The sequence below is a fragment of the Talpa europaea genome (assembly GCF_964194135.1).
Source record: "Talpa europaea genome assembly, chromosome: 3".
In the NCBI taxonomy this organism is placed as follows: Eukaryota; Metazoa; Chordata; class Mammalia; order Eulipotyphla; family Talpidae; genus Talpa; species Talpa europaea.
The window spans coordinates 107,809,856-107,836,075 of record NC_140069.1 but is presented as its reverse complement, the minus strand read 5'-3'; the positions used below and the strand labels follow the sequence as shown (position 1 = coordinate 107,836,075).

At 39.4% G+C, this 26,220-nt stretch overlaps 1 protein-coding gene across 1 annotated transcript; it reads right to left on the bottom strand.

Moving 5' to 3' along the window:
- Window positions 1-2,022: 2,022 nt before the first annotated feature.
- On the bottom strand, window positions 2,023-22,683 carry EPDR1 (ependymin related 1; the record flags this gene model as incomplete). The annotated part of the gene is made up of 3 exons (XM_084230607.1): window positions 2,023-2,219; window positions 3,234-3,442; window positions 22,385-22,683. The coding sequence occupies 3 exons, from the start codon at window positions 22,681-22,683 to the stop codon at window positions 2,023-2,025; spliced, it is 705 nt and encodes a 234-aa protein (XP_084086733.1).
- Between the last annotated feature and the right edge of the window lie 3,537 nt (window positions 22,684-26,220).

Sequence of the window (26,220 nt, the reverse complement as noted above, 5' to 3'; positions counted from 1 at the left end):
CCAGATGCCAGGTACAGCTAGACTTCACTCTGCTCTCTGACCACAGGAGCCAGCATGGGCACTGGAGATAACTGACTCAGTTTGGCTTATGACTAGCTTATGAACTTACAGAATAGGGAATGATTTCAGAAGAAAAAAAAAAAAAAAAAAAACAAGGTAAGGACACATGGTAAGCAAAGGCAGCAATGTGAAGAGCCTGATCTTGGGTGGTGGCGAAGGCAGTAACTTTAAGAACTCTTAACTGAGGCAAAATCTCTAAGTAACTTTAAGAACTCTTCTGATAGAACTTGGAACTGATTGCCTATGAGAACAGGAGGACAAAAATGAGTCAAGAATGATTCTGAAGATTTTGACCCAGGCAAGTAAGTGGACTTGAAGGAAAGTAAGTGGAAGAGCAGGTTTTTGAGAAAATAAACTTGGTTGTGATCATAAAAGTACTTTATTCATTAAAGAATAGTATTAACTCCCTTAAACCAAGATAACCCATATTTATTGAAAATGCGAATATATTAAAGAACACTTTGAATTGCAATTAAATTTTATTAAAATAAAACAGGTAAACTGAATTACAGATTGTTTTCAGCATAATATAGCATCATACATTCCTCCTGGTTAGATAAAACACAACAGTTCAAAAATCTAGAATAATAAATTTTATTACTGAAGATGTCCCTAGAGATCAGCAAACCCAAATGCATTTAATAGATGAGTACAAGAAGGATCAGAGAGGCTGGCATGCTATACTCTAGCAATGTTTAGGGCACTAGCCATGTGCCAGGCACTTATTTGGTGCTGGGCATATAAAAATAAACTGTACCTGTACTCAAGTAGCTCATAGCCAGGAACACTGTACCTGTACTCAAGTAGCTCATAGCCAGGAACACTGTACCTGTACTCAAGTAGCTCATAGCCAGGATGGTGGGTGGTAGTGTCCAGCAAGCAGGAAATTAACACACAGCCTAGCAAGTGTTGTGAGACTAACATGCTCAAGGACAAAGTGTACCCAATCCAGGCTCAGGAGCAACCCTCAGAAGGTCAGGTGTGAATTGACTTGGGAACGATGAGCAGAAGTCTTGTAAAGAGGCTGTGAAAAATGCCCCAGGAATGCTGACGTGAGGGGAAGCATAGTGCATTTAACTCGTCCAAGGAATTCAAGTATAAGGGAATTCTAGTCTTTGATTTTGGAGACAAGAGTATACCGACTCCCAGTTCAGTTCTGTTGTTAACATACTACCTGACTCTGCAGGCCTGCTGACAAGTATATGATGATTAAACACATATAGATTAATACTTTTGCATAGAATAAAGGGAGTATACAAGGCTTGCACTTACCCAGGCATAGACATTAAGATTCCCCAAACCCTCCTATATATCTCTTTAGAGAAATACAGATATTTTCATTATAGCTTTTTTTCCTTCCCAAATGTTTACATAAGTTGGGTCATGGCATAAAGCTCTTAGGGTCTGGAAGAGATTTGAAGGGTTTACTTTGTTAGTGGCCAAGGGAGTGCAGGGCAAGCAGGGGGAGAGGGAATGCTGGTGGGAGAAGGAAGTGGGTATATTTGCCACCCTGGTACAGGCAATAAAGCAGTCATTGTAGAGATCTTAAAAATTAATAATAAAACTGGCCAAAATATTCTGCTTTTCATTACCACTCTGTACCAACAATCCAGTGAGTCTCAGTCATATCAGTAATGAAATATTCCTCCCTGCCTAGGCAAACTCCTGCTGCTGACCCTTATCCCTGTGAGTGCCACTGCACATAGTATACACTCTCACATACACACAAACAGAGTGTAAAAACATCTGAAGTTCCCATGTCAGCTACCTCTCCAATTCACATTACTACTTAGTCTCCATTCTGTTCCTTTTTTATAAATATAACTTCAGTAGTCAATATATATATATATATATATATACAAGAAAAATATTTATTTTCCTAAAATTACAATATTTATCTCCATTGAACATTCTCAAATCCCATTTGAGCTGGGACTGCTGGCACCTGAAGTCTGAGGCCTCTCACCAGAAGTAGTCCTCGCTGGTGTTCTCTGGTTGGGCTATCTGGCATGTGCTTGGGGGGTTAAACACTGTGGGGTCTTTAATACCCAGCTCTATGTCAAAAAACCTTGTAGAAAATATCACACTGAAATTTTTGGTGAAGGTTTCCTGGACAGGATAACAATCCTTGACTGTATATATGCCAATCCAGGTTTCATCTGTAAGAGGAAGGAAAGTTGACTTTTTAATGTAGAAGAAAGGCAAAACTGCATATATTTTTCATTGTGGTAAAATATACATAACATTTACCATGTGAGTCATTTTTAAGTACAGCTCAGTAATGAAGCATATTCATATCACCATAAATCTCCAGAATCTTTTCATCTGCCCTAATTGACACTCTGTGCCTATTAAACGCTAAATTCCCATTTCCCCCATGCCAGCCCCTGACACTCCTGGTCTCTATGAACCTGACTACTCTAAGTACCTTGTAGAAGAGGAATTTTACAGTATTTGTCTTTTAGTGACTGATTTATTTCACTTAGCATAATTTCTTCAAGGTTCATCCATTTTGTAATTTATCAGAATTCCCTTCCCTTTTAAGGTCTAATGATGGTATACATCACATTTTGAGTATCCATTTAGCTACTGATGAACCTTTGGGTTGTTACCACTTTCTTACTACTACAAATAATGCTGTTATAAACACAGATGTACAAATATCCACATGAGTTATTATTTTCAATTCTTTTGCCATGTGGAATCATGTGGTCATATGTTGATTCTATGCTTAATTTTTTGGGAAATGCCACTTCATAAAGGCCTGTATTTTTTAAACAGCTTTGGGGTAGGCATATTGCAGCTAAGCAGAGAAGAGCTTCCCCTCTATGTATAAAAGCAGATACTCAAAATAATAGGAGAAGATTTAGTCACTGGGACTTTCAGACACCTGAAAAATGCCTTAGACAAATGCTCCCCCTGTCATAGACTGTTAGCTGGTAAAGGTGGCATCAGAAGGTTGAGGTATGTCAAATACGATGCCCCGATCCTGGCACTGCCCAGCTAGCAGAGTACACTGTGTACTCAGGGAGGAGCTTAAAAAATTTGATTAAACTTAACAAATTTCCCCAGGAACTAATTAACTAACTTCCTTAATAGACTTAAATGTTTCCCTCACCCCCACCCCTCATGCTCCCTGAGTTGCAACACTTGACTATTTTTTTGAAACTTACATGATCTAGCTGACTTTCTGTCGGACCACTCCTGGACGGTGATCTGCTCCTGGGGTCCCCCTATGGAGTACTGGTCCTCAAAAGTGGAGTTTTGAGGAATATCTAGAGGGTCCCAGGGGTCTGTGAGGGTGAACTTGGAGCACTGCTTGGTGGCCTGTTCAATCCGAAACATCACTCCATCCTTAAAGAGCAAAATATATTCGAATAATCTGAAGATTAAAAAAGGACAGTTCAGTGCTTTATGTTATACGCCTCATGCCTTTTATCAGCAATAAAGACCTTTGCTATGCATTGCTCTTAACATAGTTAAAAAAAATACAGTTTGGCTTGCTAGACAATCATTCCTTTATTTAAAACCCCCAGAAATGGGAACAACCGTAATATAAAATAATTAGAATTCAGAGGTCTCAATTAGTATTCACAGGACAATGATTTATGGATTATCTATATATAAGTCACACTGTGCTTGGGATACAAGGTGGATAAGGCAGGATTCTGTGTAGACAGTTGCTTTGTGGTTATCATTTAGAGTCTGACCCTTAGTTTGGTTTAATTCTTGTAGCACTAAGTCAAGGAATTATGGGGTATTCTGAGGCTGTAACAGGCAGTTCTACCCGGTTGCCTTCACTATTAGTCACAAACAAAGGACTTTGGTGAAACACAACTACTCTGAGAATGGAGGTCCCCCACATACTGGGAGGAGGTGGAGACAAATAAGCATGAAAGCTGCAGATGGTTTCCCTAAAATGAGTGTGCCCACATGCTCTCAGCCTTATCTCCTGTGCCCATGTGCACACCCCCCCTGTGTGGAGAGAGCTCCTGTGGCCCTGGACTGGATGGAGAATCAGCCCCTACTCTGCTTCACTTTGCATACCTCGTTATTTCTGCTCCTGTATCATTCTTAAAGTTTAACCATTCTGGTGTTGACTGAAGCCCTTTGAGTTTCTATGCTTTTAAGTGGCAATCCAAAAATTCAACCTGCTGCTAGTTGAGCAAAGTGAGACTGCAGGCTTAACTTTTTTTTTTTTTAAGATTTATTTATTTATACACACAGGAGCTGGGGTATAGGCCAGAGTTGTGGGGGGTAAGAGGATTCACCAGAGACAAAGTGGGGAACAGAATAGGCAGATCGACTGAAATACACTGCTGTATTTCAGCAGGTGACACAGGAGAGGTCTGCTGCGCCATGTGGGTAGCTCCTTGGCTGGGGATTGAACTCGTGCTGCAGTGGCTGTGGCTAGTTTCATAGGTTGTGTCTTAACCCCTTGCGCCACCAGGGAGACCCTGCAGGCTTAACTTTTAAAAGAAATTTGCAATATATTAGGTCAGAAGGGCCTAGAGAGGCCACTTTTCATGAGTAAATAAAGAGCCAATAAATTATCTGGGTATGTGACGCTCACTGCACCCTATCACAAGTCTATGCTTAAAAATTATTTTCTTCATTAAAAATATTATAAATGGTAAGTGTCATTACTGTCAAAACAGTATCACTATTAGTATTCTGCTTCAGTTTTCAATGAGCTGGTATAGGAATACAAGTGTGACCTCATTTTATATATTTAGCTATATCTACCCTGCAATTGCAGGAAATATTTAAAATGACCTACAATGGTAAAACCCAATCACAGACCTTTAGAAGTACAAGTGAATATAAAAAGAAAAGGAAGTGTTCATTTTATGATATTGCTAAAAAATAATGGAGCTGACCTCTTATAATACACATGCAGGGTTCATATAAAACTATGTCTCTTGAAGGAGTTTGGGGTTAGACTGTCACTATTTCCTCATGCCCAGTTAAGTCCTTGACACATCAGATTCTAAAAATTTATGGAAGGAATACAGAAACATTAGCATTAATATTATAGTGTAGTCCATTCTTAAATCCAGGAATCTTTGTCCCTGTACAAATTCTGTTCAGTGATCCTTTAGAGAAATACCTATACTGATGCCTTCAGAGGTAGCTATCATCATTATCTTCTCTTTACCATTATCTTCTTGTACTTTACCAAATTCTAGGTACCTAGTCTAGAGAACAATTCCTAGCTATTGCTGAAACTCCAATTATCTGTTTCTCAAACTGCAATGACTGTCCCCTGGGAGACTGCAGTGATGTGAGAAGGGAGTTTCCTTTTGGAAAACAATCCTCAACTTCCAAATCTACAGGATCACAGATGTGAGAGCTTGACAGCCATGTTTGTGTAGATGACCTGGTCACCCTCTGCTGGACCCAAGTGGACATGCGACCCAGGACAGGACAATCAACACCCCCTCAGTTATGCAGCATTGCCAAGCAAGCTCTGCTAAGTCTCTTTGTGAGGGTGAACATGTCATAGGTAAACACAGAAGCCACAGGAGGCTATTTTCCAACACAAAACAAGAGTAAGGGTAGAAAATGAAGCAGAGAGAAGCACTAGTGAGCTGGGATTTCAAACAGCTGTTCCTCTCCTGGATGCATCTCTTTTTCTGAGCCCATGCCTGGATATTCCCCTGCCAGGTTATTATGTTTTCTTTGTTCTAACATTCCTTTTTCTGCTTAAAACTTTTTGTGTGACTCATACCAGAACTTTTTTTCTAATATAGTTGAAGACTCTGTTTTCCTGTCTAGAGTCCCAGGTTACAGCTGCCAGCACAGCTGTTCTGGGAGAGGCAGTGCTTGGTCCCTTGCAGAAGCCACAGCCATGGACACCCTTGAAGGAGACAGCAGGAAAGAACCTTGGCTATTTCTCTGTTTTCCTGAGGTCAGCTCTACCCACACAGGAAAGTAAAATTGAACTTTAAAATGGAATTTTAAACTTGAAATTTAAAAAATTTCATCACAAAATTTTAACAGTTGTTAAATCTGAGTGATCTGAACAAAGGAGTTTGCTATGGTATTCTCTGTACTTTTCTAAGTTTTCAAAACATTTAACGTTTAAAAAATGGGGCATATGTGATATTCAAATTATACTGACAGTGCCTTAAGTTAAACCAAACATTGACTTGATGGAAAATCAAATACAATCCTAGAGTTCATTTTTTTCTATGAAAAATGGATATAAATGCAAGTACTGCTCCATACCAAGTTTTAAAAAAGAAGAGTCTCATAATGCCATAGAGGCTTGAATGTTTATGCAAGCATATTCACAGTTAAGATGTAGGCTCTGCATTGCAAATAGGATACAGACGGAAGGTTGACATACAAAGAGCAGCCAGGGTTGAAATGAGTCATCTGCCTGGGATGCTGTGTGGGTAAAAATCCATAGACATGAAAGACTGATGGACTTGAGCAGAAACTGAATCCCCAGAGGTGAGATCAAAGTCTGGCTCTGCAGTTGTGAGGACAGGAGTCACATACTATACCCCTGGGGTGCAGCCAAGCAACACAAGTGCTGGAATGGGAGGCAGGACAAGATAGGCAGGTCAGCCCTAGGTGAAAACAGCCTGCTAACTTCACCTCTTTGCTGGCCAGACACCAAACTAATCATACTTCTCAGGAGGGTCCCCTAACTGGGCTTTAGCTAGGAGCCAACTCAGGCTCACCAGGTCCTGTCAAGGGGTGAGCAAGCAACCTTTCTGCATAGCAACTTCAGTCACTTCACAGGACGTGCCTAGCACATTGTTTTGCCTCTAACAAAGGAACAGAGGTTTTTGTTGCTTTTGACCAAATTCTCAGGCCTCAGTGACTATTTCTATTGCTTCTGGAAAATCCACTTTCAAAAAAAATAGAATCTTTCATCGCCAGGTTTTCCAAAACACTAAAAACCTACAGAAATTTTCTTTCTCTTGAAAATAGAACCCTGGTTTTTATAAAAAGGATTCATTTCATTCAGTGTAAAAAAAATGCAAATGACACAGAAATGGAAACGGAAAAACTGCCCAGAAACTAACTTATAGAAATAACAAATCCGTGCATGTATATCTAAATATAATTTTTTTATTTTAATTTTTTTACTCACGCAATTTCTTTTGAGGTAGCACTGGTTTACAATATTTATATGATTTAGGGGTATAGGTTTACCACTCTTCAGATATATATTACCACACCCACCACCTAAGCATCAGTAATCCTGGAGCAATCCATTGGGTCTCCTCCTTGCTTTGTTCCCCACTTGTCCCCTCTGGTAGCTTCAATTCTGCAGTCAGATTTCTAGATTTTATTATAGGTAAGCTTTGTCTATTCCTTTCCTTTGTTTCTTTGTATTTCACATGTGAGTAAAATCATCTAGTATTTATCCTTCTGCCTTTCTGACTAATTTCACTTATCATAATGCCTTCCAGTTCTATCCATGTTGTTGTAAATGGCAAAAGATCATCTTTTTTTATAGTTGAGTAGTATCCCACTATATGTACATACCACATCTTCTTAATCTACTCACCTGTTATTGGACACTTAGATTATATTCATAGTTTGGTCACTGTAAATAGTGCTACAATGAATAGAGGAGTGCATCTATCCCTTCAAATTAGTGTTTATATATTTGTTGATAGCTACCTGAGGATGAAATCTCTGGATCACCTGGTAGGTCTACTTTTAATATTTTTAGTATTCTCTATATTCTTTTCTAAAGGGGTTGGACCAGTCTACACTCCTACCAATAGTATGAGGGTTCCTTTTTCTCCACATCCTTGTCAATACTTGTTGTTTCTAATCTTTGTGATATGGGCCGTTCTCACAGATGTGAGCTGGTATCTCATTGTGGTTTTAACTTGTATTTCCATAATAATAAGTGATGATGAGCATGAGTGCTAAGTACATTCACACTGATTTGCAACCAATATCTGGAACTCTTTTTATCTTGCAATACTGAAACTGCTCATTAATCAACTTACTATATCTGCCTCTCCCCAGCCCATGACAACTACCACTCTGCTTTCTCTGTCTCTATGAACTTGGCTACTATAGGTATCTCATAGAAGGAGGATCACACAGTATTCATCTTTTTGTGACTCGGCAAATTCACTTAATTTCCTTAATGATAGTTCATGTTGTAGCATGTATCAGAATTTCCTTCCTTTTTAAGACTAATAGTCCATTGAATGTATGCATCACATTGTTTATCCATTTATCCATGAACTGAAACACAAGTTGTTTCCACTTTTTGGCTAGTTTGAATACTGCTATTAAGATGCGTGTGCAGCAAATACAGTCATTTTACATGTACTGCACACGCTTTACATAAATGAGTAATATTATTTGTTTTCTAATCTTCATTTTATTTTTTAAAGATTTATTTTATTTATGCATACAAGAACTGGGACACAGGCCAGAGGTGTGTGAGAGGGGTGAGAGGATTTACCAGGGACGGAGCAGGAAACAGAACAGGCAGACTGACTGAAATACACTGCTGAGGGGAGCAGTGGGCGAGACAGGAGAGGGTCTGTTGCTCCATGTGGGTTAACTCCCTGGCTGGGGATCATACTACCATACTGCAGTGGCTGTGGATAGCTTCATAGTGCTGCTACCTAAGCCCTTGAGCCCTTGAGATTATTGGTGCTTTGGTGGTGGGCATGGTGTGACAACTCACTACTACATAAATGTAAATTGCAGAGCTTGAAAAATTTTACAAAATAAACAATTAGGAAGCCCTGGCCCTCCCAGATTAAGATAATGGACCTCAGCCAACCCTCCCAATCACAACTTTTCCACAAAGAACAATATAGCTTTAATTCACCTTTACCCACAATAGTCAGTTGAGCATCTTTTCATGTTTCAGAGCCATGTGACTTTCTTTTTCTGTGAAATGGCTATTTATTTATTTCTCTGTACATTGTTTTTGGTTTATCTTAATCTATTTCCTCTAGCTTATTATAGTCTTTTGTGTCTAATATAGATTGCTATTGTTTTCTCATCCATTTGTTTGCTGACTGTATTTAAAATTTTTTTCTACAATTCAAAGGATTTTACATTTTTAAGACAAATTCCTTTGATTGCTTCTGGGTTTTGTTTTATTTAGAAAAACTTTCCTAACTTCCAGGTTATGAGCGGATTCACCCACGTTTTCTATTATCCCTTTATGGCTTTTGCTTATATTTAGATCTTTAACTCATCTGAAGTTCATTCTTGTACATGGTTTGAGGTATGGATACAATTTTAATTTTTCCTAATCACTCTAACACCCTTGATTTAAAAACTTCCATCTTTTTTCTAGTTATTTAAGATGTCATCCTTATCATATACCAGTTCCAGATATGTGGGTCTACTTCAGGACTCTATTTTATTCCATTGGCTTGTCAACCTGTCAAGGCTTGTCAGCCCATATCACAATACTGTAATTAAAGAAACTCAATAGTATGTTTCATAATCTGGGAGAATTTGTTAGTCTTCCTCCTTCTTTTCTACAGTTTTCTTATATGTTGGGTATTTTATCTATATGAAAATTACAAAGTTATTTAACTCCAAAACAACCCCAACCTCTTTGAGTTGAATTTATACATTAATGTAGAAATAATTGATATCTTCATTTGTTGAGAGATCCTATACACCCTTCTCAAATATCTCTTTCCATTTTTCTCAAATTTCATTTTGCCTTTTTTAATATTTCAGGAGAGTATGAAAGTTTTCTTGTATGGATTTTGCACATTTCCTTTAAATTTATTCCTATGTAGTTTATTTTTTGTTAATTTCTATGTTGTTTATGTTTTGTTATTGTTTAAAATTGATGGAAGCAGCAATCTCGAAGCCATGAGGAATCAAGACAGCATGTCCTCTTGCAACTAGAACCAACTTTTTTTTAAGATTTATTTATTTATGCATGCAAGAGCTGGGATACAGGCCAGGGGTGTGTGTGGTAGGGTGAGAGGATTCACCAGAGACAGAGTGGGGAACAGAACAGGCAGATGGACCGAAGTGCACTGCTGAGGGAAGCAGCGGGCAAGTCAGGAAAGGTCTGCTGTGCCATGTGGGTTGCTCCCTGGCTGGCCGGGGTATTGAACTCATGCTGCAGAGGCTGCGGGCAGCTTCATAGGTTGCATCTTAACCCCTTGTGCCACAAGGGAGGCCCTAGAACCAACATTTTAACTTCAGAATAGATGGATTAAAAAACCTGGGTCTTGATGCTAAAAACTCATAACTCAGACCATGTATTACCAGAATTCTCAGATAAACATTAAACATTTTAATAGTTTAAGTCTATCAGACTTTTGGAACCTAAAGTTAAAAGCACCCTAAGTAAATAAGTAACAACTACTGTTTTACATGTGTTGTCTGTTGGATTCCATATAATAATTTTATAAGAGCCTGCTCTTCCAGAATGAGCAGGGCACAAGGATTTGGCTAATCCTCTAGCCCAAAATATCAGAACCTGATCTGCGCATAGATGAACTTGAACAACTATTATCATCTTTACAGTCAACAGGCAATTGCTTTTCTGATGTCATTTGGGATAGTCAGGGGGAAAAAAACAGTCCAAGGCAGAGGTTACAGAGGGGTAAATTCATATGAGGTTACAGATGAGCCAAAAAAAAAAAAAAAAAAAAAAACAAAAACCTGAGTTGTTAGGTTTTTAGTTATCTATTTGACAAATGAGAATGTATGAGGCTCAAAGCATAACTTAGTTGTAAATACTGGTGTTAGGATTAGACTCAAGATCTAATTTCCTACCAGATTCATTCTAATTCACTAGTTCCAAGCTCCTTCCCTCTCTCCACAGGAGGGAAGTTGTGATTTGTACCATTTATGTAGAACTGCTTGGCCATCCAAAATTACAGAAAAGGGAGTGGAAAAATATTATATTATGATTACAAAAGGACTTTGGCTTTTATGGAAGAAACTGGACGAGTCTTGGATTTCTTTAATATGCAATATAATAGATTAGTAATGCATGTTAGCTCTCTGACTCTTAGCAGGAAGAATTGAGCTGCAGCCACTTGCCATTCTGGCATATACCAAGATTGAGTTACACCCTACAGTAATTATGAGACAAAAGAAAAACACTTTCAAAATTGTATTAGACACAAAGTTGTGCAGGCAAATGCCAATCACATGTAACAAAAGGAAAATCAAATTATTTTAAATAATAGCCCTAAGGAATCTGAAATCAAAGAATAATTACATGTGCAATTTAATAAGCTGTAAGGTGATGGGCCTCCACTACTTGGATTCTGGTTCAAGAGTGGAAAAGGGTACAATATGTAGGCATATACTCTTTCATCTGATGGCAGACAATAAAAATCTTCTCATGAGAAAGAGTTCAATTTGACATTTTTTCCCATTATCATTAAAAGAAACAGCTTCATTTGTACTTAGATCTCATTTCCTGGTACATGTGATATGTAGAAATACATATCAGGGGGTATTAAGGAGATTGGGAGGGCATAAAAGATAGTCAAGATTCATACAGTCATGCTTTTTAGTAGAAATATATCAATTCACTCCGTGTTGAAATATAAATATGTGTACCCTTACCGATAACAGTTAATGACTCTAAAATATTATATAATGTATTATAAACTCATTTTGTTGTAGCACTGGAATTTAGGCTAATTCTGCATTTAAGAAGAATCATGTGTTATATCACAGGAAAGTTTTCTAAGGAAAAACATAAACATCAAAATAGAAAAGGCAGTGGAAGCAAGTGCAGAACAGATTGACCATGAGAAACTAGCAAACAAAAACCAGAATCAGTAAATTAAAAGCTATTATTCCAGAACTCAGAGGGAAAATATATAAAGTGATGATAAGAAATTTGGTGAACAGATGTAAGAGAACTAGTATATGTAAGTAGAAAGATATTCTACTGGGAGCAAAGAGAGAAGACAGGGTATCAAAGCCTCCAAAAATAGCAGATGAAATTTCCCTAGAGCTATCTATGACTTGGAGACATTAATAAAGGTCAAGGATAATAGAAGGAACCTACCAAATTATTAAAGTTAATTCAAAATTAGTTTTTCTTCCAGAGTTCTAAGTACCAGTTAAAAATGTTAAAGCAAAAATACTATTATTACCCAGTTAATTGTATATATTAAAAATGATCTATCATTTCATAAAACAGCAGTAAGTATTCTCAGACGTTCAAAATCTCTAAATTATACTACCCCTATCGTCCTTGGAAGAAAATTATTTGATGGTAATAGCACAGGGAAGTAGGGGATCCTATACTTCTAAAATACAAGCAACAACATAAACCAATGTAACCTCAATACAAATAATTTTAAAAGAAAAATATATTTGAAAATATATAAAATATTTATATAAATATATGAATCAAAATAAAGGATTGAATAAAAACAAATAATGTAAAAGAAATTGCAGTGAACAATGAAAGGGAGTAAAAGTTGGTACATACACACACACACATACATTATAAAAATTCTTCTGTGTTTTAACAAGTGAAGTAGTGGCGCTTTTAGACGCTTGACTCAGGATGTTTGTGAAAGAAGGAAAGACTACAAACCATTCGAACACTTTAAATTCTTTTCAACACATGGCATGTCATTTACTTGTTCTGTACCAAAAAAAAAAAAAAAAAAAACTGTTCTGACATCAGAAAAGTGTATTCTCAAGCTTCATTCTTAAACTCTTAAGTGGAACTGAAACCTCATGAGGGAGACCAAAGGGTAAGCAGGGAGGTGGGTAGAGAGGAGAATCGCTGACGAAAATACAAATTGTGTGACAAAGGGAACAAGTTAGAGAGAGAGAGCTCCCACATCCAGAAGAAATACTTAAATCACACCAGAACACAGCACCAAGATGGCATTTCAGTGGGTATATTCCCCAGCGTCCTTTGCTCTTGAGGGCTTAGGTTAATAGAATTGTCCACTGGTCCATTGCCCCGTTGTCTTGAAATGGGAGTTTCTATCCTCTAGTGGTTTCCCTACAGTGTTGCCTCTGCCTCCCCACTTATACCAGGCCCCCTCTGCTAAGACTTGTTAGTTAGAATATACTGAGTTTGAAATGACTATCAGAGATCCAAATGAAGAACTCAACCTAGCAGTTGGGTACACGAGTGTAGACTTCAGGGGAGAGTACCAGGCTGGAGATATACATGAGGGAATCCTCTGTGTCACGATGGCAGTTAAAATCAGGATCTAGGTAACATCACCAAGAGATGAGTATTGACTGAAAAGTAAGCCTGATCCTTGCACAGTCCACCATTAATGGTCCAAGAGAAGAGGAAGAAGAGCAAAGGAGACTGAAAAGGAAAGGAAATTAATGGGTTAGAAGAAGGAAAACCAGAAGAGTGTGGTGTCCTGAAAGCCATGTGAGGAAAGCATATTAAGATGAAGGAAATGACCAGTAGAATGAGGACTGATAGAAGATCATTCGAGTAGTAATGTGGAACATATTGCTTTTGACCACAGAAGTTTCGCTACATTTGTGATGGTGAAAATTTGATTGGGAGGGTTTCAAGAGGGCATAGGAGAACAGAAATTGGAGTTAGCATGAGACTGACTTGAAATACAAGGGAAGAATAGGGTTTCAACTAGTAGGATCCAGAGAAAATTTTTTTTTCCTTAAAGATGAGTAAAATAAAAAAGTATAAAGGGGAAAAAGAAGTTTTTACTGGAATTGGAAAAATACAAGACTATCACATTTATTCCAGGAAAAACAAACCACTAAATGATGGAATATTTTCAGATCTTTGGGCACTTTGCCCCTGACCACCATCTTTGAGGTCAGAATCGGGAAGAACCAGTTCAAGGTTAATGGTGAGAAGTACAGATGTTTTCAGAACAGAATGGCAATCACCTCTAGTTTCTATTAATAACTTAGTACTGTACCCCATCAGTCCCTTTACCTTCCTGGCCTTATCTTCTTTGTGAGGTCTTTTTACTCACAGTCTTCCTCTCTTTCCACATTTCAGAATCAGCCCTCTGAAAGTGAGGTGTCAACAGACCCACCAAATTCAAACTCTTAAAATAAACTTTGTGTGCTTCCAAGAAATCCCTTCCTTAAAGAACAACTTGGACTTACAAACCATCATGGTTGATTTTTCAAGGATCAAAAGGCCACCAGCACTCAGATTTCCTTTGATAATAAAAGAAAATATTGGCTCCAACCATCAGAGATCAAGAGGAAGGAAAATGGCAAAGGAGTTATTCTCCTGAAATTTGAAGTCACAATTTTTTTAAATGAAAGCCCAATCCATGCAAATGTATTTGTGTGCAAATAAACTTGTTGAATACTTTATACTGCACAGATATATTCTGAGGATTTACAGTGATGTTGCCTTAAGATATCCAAAAGAAAATAGATGTAACCTAATCTTCCCCTTCCTTACATTGAACAATTTAAATTTCATTAAAATTTCGTCTAAAGTGGGGGGCCTCCCTGGTGGTACAGGGGGTTAAGTCTCAATACTATGAAGCTATCTGTAGCCACTGCAGCACGAGTTCAATCCCTGGCCAGGGAGCTGAACTATGTGGCGCAGCAGACCTCTACCATCTCACCCACAGCTCCCCTCTGCAGTGTATTTCAGTAGATCCTCCTGTTCTGCTCCCCACTCTGTCTCTGATGAATCCTCACACCCCCACACCTATGGCCTACACCCCAGCTCTTGTATGCAGCTCTTGTATTGTAAATAAATAAAATAAGTCTTTTTTTAAAAAAAAATTAGTCTAAAGCTACCAGAAGGATCAAGCAAGGTTTGGGCATCTGTATGGCGTGACCTGGGATGGAACACCCAAGTGGGGTGAAGAGGGCATCCATAGAGGAAGAGGGCATCACAACAATGCATAATTGGTACTTACTGTAACTGAATAATGGGAGCCAGTTTTCTCACTGTCTAAAAAGAGTCAAAAAATTTGTGGCAGCATGAGTGGAACTGGAAGGGATTATCCTAAGTTAAGTGAGCTGGAAGGAGAGAGATAAACACTGGATGGTTTCACTTGTATGTGGAATACAGAGAAACCAAACAAAGGGTCAGACAAACACAAACTTAAAACCAAACCTTGAAAACTGACCAGAGATCTAGCTGAACTATCCAGGAAGGAAGAGGGAGCAAGAGGGTAAGAAAGGAGGTGAATAAAAAGGCGAGGAGGAGAGCACAGTGGACTATGATGGAGGACTATGGGTGATGGGAGGACCACGATGACCACACCTGAGGAGAGAAATCTTATAGTGCAAAAAAATGAACAAGGATGTAAAATGACAGTAGTGCCATAAAATATACATTACTAAATTTAAAAAATGAATGGGAGAAAACTAGAAGACTATTCTAAACCTTACAATAGAAGGTTTAGAAGTGAATACAGAGATAAGTGTGTGTGTGTGTGTGTGTGTGTGTATCCATACCTATATATCCTAGCTTTGATCACAAAGAAGGCTAGGGAGCACAGTCACCCAGCAACCATGAACACAACTAGAGCAGAGATCTTGGCTCCAAAATATTATTAACTAATAAAAGTAACTGTTACAAGTCCCCTGGAACCTTTGTTGTCTTCCTGTTGTTAAGTCCCCAAGCTAATAGGAAAACCACAAAACTAAGACCAGTGGATCACCAGTAAGAAACATACCCTCCATCTTGTTTTCCAGCTACCCCGGGTTGCTGATCAATCCCCAAAAAAACAGGACCCCTGCTGACCTCAGCCCTAGAGTGTGGTTCAAGGAAGTTGCTGCAGCACCTCCAGCTCTCTCCTATTTGTGTGATGCACAATAAATGCTCCTTGCTTGAATCTTTGATTTGGTCTCTCTCTAAATTCCTTACATCATAATCAATAAAGCCAGAAAAGGCAAGAGCTCTAACATAAACAGAGATTCTTGAGAAGTGGCTTATTAAAAGATTGTGGCAGGGAAAAGACAGGTAGGTAATTTTAGAAGATCTTATGCCATAAAGCAAGGAAGTAATGAGAGAATAAGAGAGACATGTCCAAAGAACAGAAAAACCAATCCGGGACAATCTTAACATCAAACAATGAAAAAAAGGCAATAAAATGAAAATCGTTGAGTCCATGCTAATATAAATAAAAGAGTAAATCCAAAGTTTAATGAAGCATAGGATATGCACATGACTTTATAATATCTTCCTACAAAATACTTATTAATTAAAAAGTTGAAAAGTGTCGCTGCATGCTGAAGAAACTTTGTAGATTAATCAGGTGATCTAAGTAAACATCAGGACATGGTAATAATAAAAAAAAAAAAACATTATTTCTGTGATTTCCTGTGTTCGGTGAATAACCTGATTCTAATTATGAGAACTTATCATACAAACCCAAATGGAGGAACATTCTGACCAGTTACTGATGAATAATTTTCAAAAATATTGAAGTACAGGAAACTAAGGAACAGTTCCACACAGAAGTAACTGAGAAGACACTACACCTAATGTAATGCTTAAATATAAACCAGTTCCTTTTGCAATAAAAAACATAAAAAGAACACTTAGTGAAACTTGAATGAAACTTCAATTTCAGAGGGTAGAAATGAATCCATGTTAATTTCCTGATTTTCATGGTTGTGCTGCAGGCATGCATCAGCAGGTCCTAGTAGTAAGCATATACTGAAGAATTTGGGGGTTGCAGGATTGTCAGGATGGCAACTCATTCTCAAATAGTCCTGAGGAAAAAATGCTCTCAGTTCTATCACCACAACTTTTCCGTAAGTGTGAGATAGTTTCAAAATAAAATTTTAAGAAGTGATAGAGGGAAAAAACCTTCTTATACTGGCTCTCAAACACATGAACACATGACTGCTAAAGTTACCAAGTGTGATAACATCCTTAGGAATTGATGTTCCAAGTAGATACTTGTAGAAGTAATTCCATAAGCAATTTTGTTTGCTTCCTTGTATCCAAGGAGGTGCCACAAAAAGAAGAGTTTTTGAAATTAGGGTCAAAGCATTTAAGGGTTGTCTCTTCTTTTCTCTACCCATGAACACAAGCTTAGGTGAAAAGAAGAAAAAGAACTTTGAGTTTATCTACACAAAGAAACAAGTTGAGATAAATTTCGGAATGTACGTCAAGTTCACTACATCACACTAGCAACAGAATCAGTCTGTTATAATTAAAGCACAGTGGATGACTTCATTAAATCTTATCCATACCTACTATTTAAAGGGAAGGCCTAAATATTAGTATCAATTTTAGATTCCATTAAAATTAAATCAGAAGATAATTAACACTGACATTCTGAGAAGAACCCTGTTGTGGTGAAGCCAGGTTTGAAGTCATGTTTGGCATTTCAAAGTTGCCTAAATTGATGCCCATGCTTTCTCCACCATACTAGGTGGTTTTCTGTAAGAATAGAGAAGAAAAATGATACTGTTTTCCAAGAAACAGAACGTTCAGGGAAATTTGAAACAGATGATCAGAATTTGTATAGCATCCACTTGCCACTCTACTTAAGACATATTTTTTTTTCTTTTCCTCTTCCCCCCCCCAAAAAAAAAAAATCCCCAAATAGATAAGATTGGTAGTTGAAGAGTCTTCTAAGATAGTGTCTTTGGCTTACTGGTGCATAGTCTCTCAATGCCTCTCTGCTCACTCTACATCAGTAGCTCCATAAGTCCCAGCCCCAAGCCACCATTTTGTAAGGAGAGTGGTAAGTTTACTGGTGGCCTGAAAAAATCCATTTAGGATCTATATCGCTTCTCCCATAAAGTTCAACATGTTCACTGAAATTTCAAATTAACTTCTTGATCTTCCTTTACTCTTCCAAATGCAATAGTTTTGCATTTAATCAAGGGGTCAAGAAAGATAGTTGGAACCAGAAAACAAAATAATATCAATGACTAATATTTGCCATTCTTTAGTAAGGCTTGTTTTATCTGAAGCCTGTAAAGTTGTTTAATCTTTTCCACCATCTCAGGGAAAAGAGAGTTGGAAAATCCTCATCATTCCACAGCAACTATCAGTGGGATTTTCCATAACTATCTGGATACAAAATAAAAAACTTAAGAAGTGGATCCAATTCTAAAACTTACTTCTCGACTTACTAATAAATATGAGGAGACAACCATCCATATTTTCTTCAAATAACATCTGGTTTCTTGGCCAAACTGCTAATACCTGAAAAAAATTCTGAGTTTGTTCCAACAAATCTACATTTAAAGAGCTTAAAATGTGTTTATGCACTAAACATTCTTTTCTACATCTGTCTTAGAGTTCAAACATGGGATTGTGAGACAGAATCTTAGCAAAAAAAAAAAAAAGGCATAATTTTGCCTTCTAAAAGTTAAACTGTGAAATCAACATTTGATGGATCAGGGCAGAGAAATGAGAAATCATCATATGGAGACAAAAATGTTTCTAGACAACCAAGATTGGTTGTGACTCCACTAAAAATATAACACATACACATTTAAAGACTATATTAGTAAATCATGGAGCCAAAGAAAAGGGTTGCTAAGAAGACCAGAGTAATAGCCATCAAGACTCTGTGTAGGGGCCTCCCCGGTGGCACAGCGGTTGAGCGCTGGGTTGCGAAGCTGCCCGCAGCCTCTGCAGCGCCGGTTCGATCCCCGGCTGCTCCCCGGCCACCGGAGGAGGGTCCCATGTGGCATGCAGACCTCTCCTGCCGCCCGCTGCTCCTCTCAGCAGTGTACTTCGGTCCTTCTGCCTGCTCTGCTCCCCGCTCTGGCTCTGGTGAATTCTCTCACCCTCCCGCACTTCTGACTGTACCCAGTGCTTGTATAAATAAATAAAAAAATCTTTAAAAAAAAGAAAGAAAGAAAAACATACTACTGTTAAAAAAAAAAAAGGAAAAAGAAAAGACTCTGTGCAGAGTGGAGAGTCTGTCTCGGTAGCGCTAGAGTAGAAAGAACCAGCTACATGACATCTCAGTGGTGAAATGAATGAATTACCTTAGCCTGATTGCCCTGTCTTATTCACGATGGAAAGTTCAACATTGAGCACATGGCCTATCCTAGAGCAAGCAATCATTACATGCAATGAATTTGCTCCAGATCTTTGCTCACAACGTCCTGATTATAATTTGGCTTCCCATATAATTCTGCCTGTAAGGAGAGAATCACCTAGTCTTGTAGATTTGAAAATTCTGACATACATGCCTGCTACAGAACTCATTGAAATATTCAGTTGAACATTTTAGTTTGCTTATTCTAAATTACCTCCAAAAAAAAAGGCCATACAATGTGCTACCAAATCAACTTTCTGAGCCATAAGGCTGACAGCAAGACTCTGGGCCCTAGTAAATTCAGCAGTAAGGTGACATTGGTGCTGATAGGAATAAACTTAGCCAAGTGTTAAACACCTCAATGTCTCAAAGAAGGCACTATATGCTTTACATATCTGAATATATGTAACCCCATAACAATCCAATAAATTAGGTATTATTAGTATCCCCATTTTGTAAATGAGGAAATTGAGGCTTGGTAAGCCTTAGTAAAGAATGGCAAATATTAGTAATTGATATTTTTTTTTGTTTTCTGGTTCCATCTATCTTTCTTGACCCCTTGATTAAATGCAAAACTATTGCATTTGGAAGAGTAAAGGAAGAACAAGAAGTTTATTTTAAATTTCAGACCAAGACCCAATTAAGAATCAAGATTCACACACAGATTTGCTTTTTTTTTTTTTTTTTTGTGGGACCCTCGCTGGCGGCCGGGGAACGAACCGTCGCTGCAGAGGCTGCAGGCAGCCTCACAGCCCACCGCTCAACCGCTGCGCCACCAAGGGAGTCCCCACAGATTTGTTTGATTCTAAAGCTTAATCTCTTAAATTGTGAAAATACTACCTCTAGAAAGATGAGGCCCATCTTTCTCCTGGCCACCCCTCTCCACTTCAGCACAGTTCTTTGGACCATTCCAGTTTATCTTTAACATGACTATTCATCATTGAACTATAAGATGTCACATCAATGCCATAAAGAGTAGCAAACTGATCCTTAATTAGAAGTGTAGAAAGTCAAAGTGTAGAAAACATCACTGTCTATCTATTCCATGCTATAAGAAGGCAAAAATTCTTACCTCTACCTCCTGCTTCCCCTGCCACATACTGTGAAATCAATAAACCTCTTCAATACTTCCTTAATGTGTCTGCTTCTCACTACACTATTGCCACTACCCATCTTTCATTGGACCTCTACAAAGATATTCTAGGTCACATTTTTGCTTCTACTCTTGCTTGCCTTCATTCTCAATGATAAGTCTATTCCTTAAATTCTACTCTTTAAAAATTCTTCAGTGAGGGCCTCCCTGGTGGTGCAAGAGGTCAAGCACAGCACTGTGAAGCTATCAGCCTCTGCAGCATGAGTTCGATCTCCAGCAGGTCAGGGAGTTACCCACATGGCACAACAGACCTCTCCTGACTTGCCCACTGCTCCCCTCAGCAGTGTATTTCAGTCAGTCTGCCTGTTCTGTTTCCCTCTCTATCTCTGGTGAATCCTCTCTCACACACACCCGCAGCTCTGGCCTGTACCCCAGTTCTTGTATGCATAAATAAATATTTTTTAAAAAATTCCATGGATCCCCAACCTGATCATCATACCTTATGCTTTAGTCCTAATAGTGATTGGCTTGTAGTTTCTGGAATATACTCAGCCCTGTCCACAACAGCAATAGCATATGCACCTAACCTGGAAAAAATCCACACCCCCCTAGGCCAGTCTCCCCTCTATGGTCAACTCCCTCTACCCGCATGGTCAACTCATATAAGGACTTTGGTACTGGCTTGTCTGACCTCCTTCAGGACTCCTGGATTCCCTTTTGAGATGCTCTCAGCATTCCCAGCTCATCCCTCACCTAATTACGTGGGAATTTTGATTTATGAGATTCCACCTCAGGCTATGACCAGATTATGGAACCCAGGAACCATTCTGTTTTATATAATGCCTGATATGAAAAAAAGAAATCCTTGTTGAATGAATGAAAAAATGAATGAATGGTGTCAGAATCATAAGTGTCAGAATCTACCCAGATTTTTCAAGTCCCAGATGTGTGGTCTTGAAAAAATTGCTTAATGTCCCTATACTGCAGATTCTCTGTGTGTAAAATAAAGTACATAAAACCTACACTTGTCAAGTTGCTATGATATTTAAGCCAAATCATAAAATATGTGGAAAGTATTCAGCACCATGCCTGGTATATTAAAAGGCTCAAATATTGTTTACTGTTATTATTACTACATTATTATTATTATTATTATTATTACTACTATGTATTTTGAAACCTGAAAATATTTATGTTCTTGAAAGTCCTCACAGATAGTTCCAGTACTCTGCCTGGGGCCTCTGCAGTGCTCATGTTTTACATTTCACATATATTATTATCTTGCACCTTTGAATATACTCCAAAAGCTTCTGTCACTTCTGTACTTTCTTCGAGATGCCTAATACTTCAGCAAATACTTTTAAATGAAATATTTAGATGTGCTGCAAATCTTACAATGCACTAGAGCCTTAACCCACGAGACTACCTAATGATACAAATGTCACATAGAGAGGTCAGCGTAGCCCTGCCAGAAACATACACAGAAACCAGAAGGATGCAGAAGAGGCAGGTGGTGATCCCAAAATAGAAATCACCTCAAGGAGTCAGAGCAAAATCAGTCTGAGGAAGGTGTCCCCTTGTGACAACAAAGGGGTGAATTATTTGATCAGTGGTTAAAAAAATATTTAGCATAACCCCTCTATAGATCTTTGTGCAACCATTAAAAATAAGCATGGGCCAAGTAATAAAATGGCAAATTGGAACACATACGAGATTATGTTACATAAAAAAGAACAGATAATATATGGGTTTTGAGCACAGTATGTAAAACTTGCTTTAAAATTTAAGGGAGCAGACCAAAAATTTAATAGTTGTAACAGGGTGATGAGTTGGTGGGGGATATTTCTTTGATTAGTTCCCCACCTTTTGCGGTGTGGTCACAGTCCTTTAAATGTTTAAAAAAAAATTCTTTAAAAAATATATATTCCGTGTGCCTCCCTTGCAGATGGCTCCTGGGAGAGATGAGATAGTGCAAAAGCCTCTCCTTAAATGGCTGAAGGGGGCTCCAAGAGCCAAGGGCCTGACTCAGCAGCGTGCAGACAGGAGCGAACTTGGACCTGGGGACGCCCCAACAAAGCGACCCCACCCCTGTCTGGTTCTTTCTTCACTAGCCACCGCCCACTGGGTATCGCTCAATGGACCCTCGGTGGGCCCAGCTGATCTTGATTTCCCCAAGCTGGTAGGAGGGGGGCGCTATGAGCAACTGGAAATCAAGAGCCTCGGTGCAGCCCCCAAGACCTCATTCCTACGCTGGCCACCCCTGCCGCCGACCCGCCGTCCAGCGTACCTCTTGCAGGGGATCAGCGCCTTCCTCTCCTCCAGCACCCGCACGCGCTGGTTAAGCCCGTCGTAGGAGAGCTGGGCACGGCTGTTGCGCCCGGTGCTCTGCTGGTACAGAACCTGGCGCCCCTCCCACTGCTGCGGCGCCTGGCACGGTTGCGGTTTCCTCCAGGAGACCTCGGCCCAGGCCCGCGGTGCAGCTGCGCCCTGGCCGCAGAGGCTGCCCAGCGCCCAGACCCAGAGGACTCCCACCAGCCAGACGCCCACGGCTGTCCGGGTCACCCGGCAGAGAGCAAGCTCTGGCATCTTGGTCCGCCTAGCTTGGCGTCCCGCGAAAGTCAGCCCCTACCCAAAGAGGCGCAGAGCTGCCTCAGCGCAGCGTGACCCACGCGCGAGCGGCCTCGCCTGGCTCTTTGGCACTGTGCCGGGGGAGTGTGAATAGGCGAAGTTGCTGCCTGCCCTTCAAGACTGTTGAGATCAGGACGTGCAAGGCCAGGGAGCCGGTCCCTGGGAAGCTCCGGTGAATCGCGCGAGAGCTATTTCCTTCTGGGCCACGGGGTCGCTGCAGCTTCTGTTTTCAGTTGCTCTCTGCTGCCAACAGGAAATGCAGTGGCAGTGGTGCCACTAGCATCCTGAAGGACATCGGTGCTTAAAAGCATGTGGGTATGTTTCTTCACTAATTTAACTGTTCATCAGGTGCCTACACGCTGCAGGACAAATTCAAGGTCATGGTCAGGAAAGAAGGGTTCCTTCCTGAAGAAATTATACCAGTCATTGATCATGACCACATTCCAGCCCCCACTACAAGTACTGAGTCAGGGTATGTGGGCTGAGCCCTCACCCTTGGGTGTAGGCCTCCAGGAAATTGCCTAGAGACCACAGTTGCAGGGAGACTGCTGCCCTCATCCATTCCCTGATAATATCGCAAGGTTACAAGTGTGCATGTCTGGGAGCTTAGCATCTTTAAGACACAGTTAACTTGGATGATGGTTTATGTTTATGTTAAGATCTGTAATATGGAGTCAAGAAAAAAAAGAAACAACTTTAAAAAAAAGACACTTGCTTTCCAAGTTTATTTGCTCTGCATTTCAAATCAAATTTTCATTTGAGTTGCATTTCAAGAGGAAGAGTTAGCTGGGTGAACGGGGGAGAGAACATTGCTAGGTCAAGGACATGGGACAAGAGAAAATGAATGCAGTGCTGGGGGCTTCAATTATGAGGCAGAGAGTAGAAGCCAGGTCACTCCGGGCCTTGAAAGACATTTTAGGGATTTATTAAAACTGAAGGCAGTTGGAGTTGTTGATAAGTTTAAAGCTAGGTAAGGACATTATCAGGTATCTGCTGTGGGGAACTCACTTAGGTATCAGTGTGAATGGTAATGCAACACAAAAAATGGGAGAAGCAGAGAGATGTTATAATACCGACTGATACTATCTGAAAAAAGCTATTGTAGTAGGAATGGAGAGAGTGAAACAGAATTGGGACTATAGAAAAGGATTTAGACTCAGAGGAAGAAGCTTCTGGTTTGGGTCATTGTGAGTTCAATACTGAGGAAGGGAATTTCAATTCAGTGTGGGACTGGATGTTTTGAAATGACTGTGGGATAAGCAAGTGGAAATCCCCAGGAAACAGTTTGTTAAGCATTTCTAGAAACCAGCAGAGCAAGGTCCTGGATTTGGGAGTCATTGGCACCTAGGTTGTAACTGAAGCCAAAGAGTAGAACAATAGTTCTGTATCCAGGCTGATTTTGCCCCACAGTGGACAGCTGGCAATATCAGGAGACATTTTTGATTATCACAGTGAGATGTCAAGAAATTAAGCTGCCACTGGCATTTAGTAGGAGGTGAGGGATGCTACTAAATGGGCAGGCCTCCCTGACCCCCATACACACACCTAAAAAAGGAATGATACAGCCCCACTGTTTTACAAAAACATTGCCTAGTTTGTGAAAACCTGGAGTGTCAGGGAGTGTAGAGACTGAGGATGGAGTCCTAGAAAACTGCAGATATTTCATGGATGGGCAGAGAAGTAGGTACTTGAAGAGACTGAAAAGGAGTCACCAGAGTGAAGGAACCGACCGGGGAACTTCCTTAGTTCACATGAGATTTCGACAAATCAGTATCAAATACAGGACAATGGATGAAATATTAAAACAAGGCACGAAGAGAAGCAGGTTGAGAGAATCTGATGGAATTCCTCATTGCTGCCTCCTCCCAGACACTATGGATAGACTACAGGGGACTTCATGGGGTAAGCAAACAGCTTTAAAAGTAAGAAATTTTAACTTCTTCCTCATCCTTTGTTAAAAGATGTGCCATTGGAGAACAACAGGGAAGCACCTGAAATATTATGACTTGGTATTTGCATAGTTGAACAAATGCATCAGATTCAAAGTAGCTGCAGAAGTTTGAACACTCTCCATATCTATTCTTCTCAACCAACTCACTGGAAAGGAACAGGGAATTTTAAGCTCTTTGTCAAAATTGTGTTTTCCTTCTTTGTAGGTACTCTGGCTAAAAACCTTTTTCACTATGCCAAGAGTTTAGATTCATTGGATGTTACTCTGGATATAACTTCAGATATCATCTGGACTTGGCCAATGGGGACTTGAGAAAATGCTCATCATCACTTATCATTGGGGAAATGCAAATCAAAATCACAATGAGCTACCACAGCAGTGAGAATGGCCCTTATATAAAGACCAGAAACAATAATTATTGGTGGGATCCTGGAGAAAAAGGAATCCTCATACACTGTAGGTGGGAATGTAGACTGATCCACATCCTGAGGAAAACAGTGCAGAGGTTTCTCAATAAAAAATGGTGCTATCATAGGTCCCAGCGATTCCATTCCTAGGTATTTACCTGGAGAATAAAAAAGCACTAACTCAAAGTAATATGTTCCCCTGTGTTCATGGCAACACTGTTTATAATAGCCAAGCTATGGAAGCAACCTAAGTGCCCAAAGGTAGATGAATGGATTAAAAGATGTGATATATACACACTATGAAATACTACTTAGCTATTAATAACAAATGAACTCTTGCCATTTGTGACAACATGGATGGAAGTGGAAGGGATTATGTGAAGCAAAATAAGCCAGAAGGAGAAAAAAATAATGGATGGTGTCACTTAGGAATATAGAGAAACAAAAGAAAGGATTAGACAAAACCAAACCAATAACAAACCCTAGAAATCTGACTGTGGAATAGAGGATACAAGACAGGGAGGAGGAGGGTAGAAAACAAAGAGTGGAGGAGGCACAATGGACTTCCATTGTGGAGGGCCAAGGGTGCCTCGGTGGTGGGTGTGGTGGTGACATGTATCTGAAGAGGTATGATCCTATGCCTTTGAATTACACACAGTGTTGTTAACCAGTGTTGTCTCAACTGGAGTAATAATAATAATATGTCATCTGAGTTATCCTCTTTGCTCTATATTTCACTAATCTGGTTTGACATCTGGAGTTTGACATCTATTCCAATATATAGTGAAATACCTCTTTAGATTGGTCTGTCTCTATCTGGACTCCCTGGTCTTCACTTAAGTAGAACTAAACTCCTTGGTTGAATGCTGAAATACATTTGTAGTAGATATACTTTTAATTTTGCACATTCACTAAAAAGTAAGACAATGCATTTAAAGTGCACAACACCATGACTAACCCATTGAAAATGGTTAATAAATCTGAGTTGTGCTTTTTGTTTCTTGGGCTATTTTAATACTCAGTATTGGTCATGGTCAATGTTAAACTAACTTTGTGAGTCTAAGCTTTGGAGAGGAAAAAACCTAACCTATCTTACAAAAATCTAGCTTCAGATATCCAATTAAACTGTCTTAAAAG